Source organism: Gymnoscopelus braueri (assembly GCF_963280865.1).
Source record: "Gymnoscopelus braueri genome assembly, chromosome: 7".
Classification (NCBI taxonomy): Eukaryota; Metazoa; Chordata; class Actinopteri; order Myctophiformes; family Myctophidae; genus Gymnoscopelus; species Gymnoscopelus braueri.
The window spans coordinates 323,281-329,118 of record NC_137608.1 but is presented as its reverse complement, the minus strand read 5'-3'; the positions used below and the strand labels follow the sequence as shown (position 1 = coordinate 329,118).

Here is a 5,838-nt window from a genome sequence, read left to right as displayed (position 1 = left end):
GGTATTCCTAGATACAAACATATCATCAAGGTGGCGTAGTCATACATCATTTGTTAAAAGTTGATCCCTTGCTCGACACCAGGTTACACTTACATAGGATCCATTAAAAAGTTAAAAGTAGCAATAAAAGAGCCATATTTAATAACCACTAATTACTTAAAAACCACTAGTCACTTTAAAATTGCATTCAATTACAATGTGTGTGCCAGAATCAAAGTGGCATGCAGAGAGAGAGAGACCCCACTCACACCTTCCAACAAAAAAAAACATAAATACTGCCATTGTGATTTGCATATCAAAAACTCAAGGAACTAGCAAATTAACATGAGTGGCCGCATATCAGTGAGGAAAGGTCTTAAATGGGCCTTTGAGAGATCGGTTGACACAAAAAGGGTGGAATCCCCCAAAACAGGAGAATAACAGGAGAAACGGAACAGGAGACGTCCAGGAGATGGGGTCAAATAACAGGAAGGAGTCTCCTGGTGAGAACAGGAGAGTTGGCAGGTATGCCTTAGACCCCTCCCATCTGAAAATATTTTGTGCCAGAGACCCCCCCCCCCCCCCCTCCCATACAAGATTAAATGTTAAAATGTAAAATGTTCTTATTTTTGAAAACAGCAGATCTCGGCTATTTTCAAATAGTCGTAGCTAGTCGCTTGGGCTTGTTTTGGGCTTGGGCTTGGGCTTGTTTTCATAGACCTGGTTGCTTATTTCTTTCGCAGAATCTGGCAACACTGACCGTTGCCTAGTAACGACTGTAAACATACACAGTGTTCCACTCTGTAGGCTACAATAAACTTTTCTCGACACAAATGGACTACATAACGGACGAGTGAAAAAAAGGAGAAAAAAAGGCCGTTCTTCGCCAGGATGGGTAGACATCTGATGGAGGCTCCTGTAGCCTTCGGCCAGCGGGCTCTGCCGCGGCTGTGCCGGGAGATGAGACACCCAGAGCCGGGGACCAGAGTCCATGCTCTGGCTGCCCTGTGTGACCTGGTGCATGACCCAGAGAGGGCTCTGGAGAGCATTCACCACGGTAAATAGAATAATATGCACTTTTTACACCATAGACTTTTTTGTGTCGAGGACCCTGCACGCCACATATGTAGGCTATTTGGCCACGGACCCCCTTCTGAAAATGTTTTGTGCCAGCCAGGGACCCCCCGGAAGAGAAGATTTGTGTTAAAGAAATTCTAAATTGTTCAAAACGCTTTCAAGATTTTTTTAAAAAAATGTTCAAAAAAAGCAGATCTACAAGCTCACAGCTCGGCACCTAGTGCCACGCTACAAGCTTGTAGATCGGCTATTTTAGAAAAATCTTGAAAATGTGTGCAAATCTTTTAATCTGTTTTTCTTAAAAAGGCAAACATTTTTAACACAAATCTTTGCTTCTGGGGGTCCCTGGCACAATATATTTTCAGGTGGGGGTCAGCGGGTCACATACCTATACATTTAGGGTCTAAGTGATATTGATCAATTCCAATATTATGCTTCGCGGCACCCTAGGGTGCCACAGCACCCACTTTGAGAAAAACCCTGCTTTTAAGTCCTGTGCATTGTTTTCAGGCTGTGTGCAGCAGTTAAAGACCTTGTTACAAGACAACGAGTCCGTAGTCAGAACTAAAAGCACAGAGGTGCTCTACCACCTGACATCCCATAATGTCGGCAGGTACGTTTCCATGACAACTACATGCTGACTAACATCAGTACTAAACATCACCCAATATGTTAAAATAACAATACGGTTGTTTTTGTATTTTATTTATATTCATATTATAATGGCTTAAAAAAGGAATGAAAGCATGCACCATGCCATAGTTGACACTAGGTGTCAGTATAACATTTGTTTATATTGTGACGCTGTCATTTTCTGAGGAACTAACCCTAACTTACACAGACTGGCATTATCAGAGGATATTCTTATTATTCTTATTTAGTTGTGTGTGTGTGTGTGTGTGTGTGTGTGTGTGTGTGTGTGTGTGTGTGTGTGTGTGTGTGTGTGTGTGTGTGTGTGTGTGTGTGTGTGTGTGTGTGTGTGTGTGTGTGTGTGTGTGTGTGTGTGCGTGCGTGCGTGCGTGTGCGTGTGCATGCGTGTGTGTGCGTGCACGTGTGTGTGTAGAGAGGTGATGTTGCAGTGTGGAATCCTCTCTCCGCTGTCAGAGCTGTTAGATGAACCAGTAGCATCCTGTAGGAAGAACGTCCATCTGACTTTAAACAGACTGGCTCACTTCCCTGCAGGTATTAATATTATATTATTATTATTATTATTATTATTATTATTATTATTATTATTATTATTATTATTATTATTTTAAAATTATTATTACTATTATTGTTACAATCATTATTATTATTATTATTACGGGGCCAGGCTCTGGCACAGAGCAAGGCTCCGTCTTGATATTGGCAAAATTCACTATTGTTCTGTTTTTTCTGCCGTTTTTGGCAGTTCTGGCTTAACCGTGCATACGCTTTTTACGAAACTCGGCCATATGATAGATGGTCATGAAAAACTATCAAGAAATAAATCTCACACTCATTCGTGAAAGGGTGGCGCTAAAGCACCCAATTGAAAATGCCAACTTTGAACAGGTACAACTCATGCCCTGTTTGACCTACAGCCATGAAACTTAAATACACACATGCGTCTACTCATGATGAACAACTTTCACACTCTGACTTTTGACCTCTGACCTTTAGATCTCCCACCATTTTTTAATTATATGAAAAGCAGTTAAAATCTATCTCCTCCTGGGATTTTTGAGCAATCTGCACTAAACTTTGGACCTATACCGACAAAAAGCCTGTTGGAAATGTCTTTAATTGAAAAAATGAAGCTTTAATGAGCCAATGAATATTGCAGTTTTATGACAATTATTCATCTGCCTAACACATACATGCAGACTCACATTTCTTTGAAACTTTGCAGTAATGTAGAGGGTCATTCCAAATATCTCTGAAACCAATCTTACTCCAATTGGCCAAAAGGGGGCGCTATAGTAATTTTTTAAACATGCAAACCTTAAACAGGCAAACGTCATGCCTCGTTTGGCCGACAGCCATGAAACTTGCTTACACTTGTGCCTTGACACATGAGGAACACATGTATCACTTTGACCAGTAAGCTCCGCCCTTAGATTTTCCGCTATTTTGAGCAGTTTGAAGAACACTTAAACCCAGGATTTTTGAGCAATTTGCGTGAAACGGTATCATCTCTCTGGTCTCCTTTTTCACTAGATCAGGCCTGTTGGTCCAATGGCTTCTCACTAAAGCGTCTGCCTTACGACCTCATGGTCGCCAGTTCAAGCCTCACTTCATGCAGATTTCATTTAAGTTGCATTGCACACAACATGAATGTGTCAATTAATGCATGTGCAATTGTTAAAGATAATAAGACCATACCACGGCCAAGATAATAATAAAATAATCTTACAACTCAGCAGTGGTGTAAAATAACTAAGTACAGTTACTCTACTGTACTTAAATACAATTTTTAGGTACTTTTACTTTACTGGAGTATTTCCAGTTTTTAGTACTTTCTACTCCACTAAATCTCAGAGGCAAATATTGTACTTTTACTCCACTACAATTATTTGAAAACTTTAGTTACTAGTTACTTTTCAGATAGAAATTATTATATTATAAAACATACATTAACCACTTTAGCCCTATTTTATACCTAGGCTATTTGAAAATAGCCGATCTATCTGATCTGCTATTTTCAAACATTTTAGTACTTTTACTTTTGGTACTTTAAGTATATTTTGATGCCAATACTTTTGTACTTTTGCTCAAGTAACATTTTGAACACAGGCCTTTTACTTGTAACTGAGTATTTCTACATTTATTCAAGTAAACAATTAGAGTACTTTTTCCACCACTGCAGCTCAGAGTTTTTAATGATGTTATTTTAACCTCTGACCCAGGAAGCTCTGCTGGTGGGTTTTATAAATAAAGTTTGAGTTGAGTTCTTTCTTCTTCTCATTCTCCTTCTTCTTCTGCCCCTCCTCTTCCTCCAGGTGCGGAGGCCATGGTGCGTGAGGGTCTGGTACCCAGGCTGGTGAAGAAGATTTCAGAGGAGGAGGAGGATGATGAGGAGGTGTGTGTGCTCCTGCTGTCCTCCCTGAGGCAGTGTGTGAGGGTGGAGGTGCTGTGTGCTCTGAGATGCAGCGGTGTGGAGGTTCTGAGGAAACACCTGACACACTGCAGCCCTCTGATCCGCTCAGAGGCTGCAGGGGCTCTGCTCAACATCAGGTAACACTTACAGAACATCAGCAGTGGTGGAAAAAGTATTAACATTTTGTACTTGAGTAAAAGTATCAATACTGCAATGTAGAAATTCTACATCACAAGTAAAAGTCCAGATCAAAATGTACTTGAGTAAAAGTACAAAAGTATTGGCATAAAAATGTGCTTAAAGTACCAAAAGTAAAAGTACTCATTATGCAGAATGTCCCAATTCACAAGTTTTTCACAAGTTTTCAAAAAGAAAGATCGGCCATTTGAAAATAGCCAATCTGCCGAAACATATGGCCGAAACATATATAGGACTGAAGTGGTTTCTGTATGTTTTGTAATAATAACTAGCAACTAGTAACTAAAGTTTTCAAATAATTGTTGTGGAGTAAAAGTGTGTGTGTGTGTGTGTGTGTGTGTGTGTGTGTGTGTGTGTGTGTGTGTGTGTGTGTGTGCGCGCGCGCGTGTGCGTGCGTGTGTGTGTGCGCAGTGTGGTGTTGGAGGGGAAGCAGAGTATATGTGATCAGGGTGTGGTTCCAGTGTTGGTGTCTCTACTGACAGACAGTGACAGCAGCGTTCAGACCAACGCTGCCGGAGCCATCATGAACACTGCTGTCATCAGCACAGGTACACACACACACGCACACGCGCACTGCACACTGCACACTGCACACACACACACACACACACACACACACACACACACACACACACACACACACACACACACACACACACACACACACACACACACACACCCGCGGACATGATATCCACAGTGCTCCCAGCTCAAAAGGTGTTCTCTGTGGACACTGTTGTCCAGTTGTGTAAAGTAACTAAGCACATTTACTCAAGTACTGAACTTAAGTAAAATGTCTGGGTATTTTTACTTTAATGGAGTATTTCCAATTTTCAGTACTTTTACTTTTACTCCACTACATCTCAGAGGCAAATATTATACTTTTACTCCACTACAATTATTTCAAAACTTTAGTTACTAGTTACTTTGTAGATTTTGATTATTATCACAAAACATACATTAACCACTTCAACCCTATATACATTTTGGACATTTGAAAATAGCAGATCTACAAGCTCACAATGCGTCGCATTTTTATACATTTGAAAAGCGGGACATTCTGCACAATGAGCACATTCTACTTTTGGTACCTTAAGTACATTTTGATACCAATACTTTTGGTACTCAAAAACAATTCTAATTCCGGACCTTTACTTGTAACAGAGTATTTCTACATTGCAGTATTGTAATACGCTTTTAATTCCCTCCCTCCCTCCCTCCCTCCCTCCCTCCCTCTCTCCCTCTCTCCCTCTCTCTCTCTCTCTCTCTCTCTCTCTCTAGGTAAGTCTCAGTGTCTCTCGGCCGGCGCTCTGGGTTCCCTGGTCCAGCTGGTGTCTAGTGGCGAGCGTGCGGTGTGTGTCAACGCTCTGAGGGCCCTCGCGGCCCTGGCGGAGGCCCCCAGCGCTAAGGAGGCGCTCCTGGAGCACCTCCCTGTGCTGAGGAGCAGGACTGGGGCGGGAGAGGAGGAGGTGGTGAGGAGAGCAGCACTGAACGCACTGCAGGTCATCACCTGGACCCCATGA

At 41.8% G+C, this 5,838-nt stretch overlaps 1 protein-coding gene across 1 annotated transcript; it reads left to right on the top strand.

Moving 5' to 3' along the window:
* Window positions 1–870: 870 nt before the first annotated feature.
* On the top strand, window positions 871–5,838 carry rsph14 (radial spoke head 14 homolog; the record flags this gene model as incomplete). The annotated part of the gene is made up of 6 exons (XM_080432678.1): window positions 871–1,036; window positions 1,567–1,669; window positions 2,120–2,238; window positions 4,020–4,254; window positions 4,727–4,863; window positions 5,597–5,838. The coding sequence occupies 6 exons, from the start codon at window positions 871–873 to the stop codon at window positions 5,836–5,838; spliced, it is 1,002 nt and encodes a 333-aa protein (XP_080288804.1).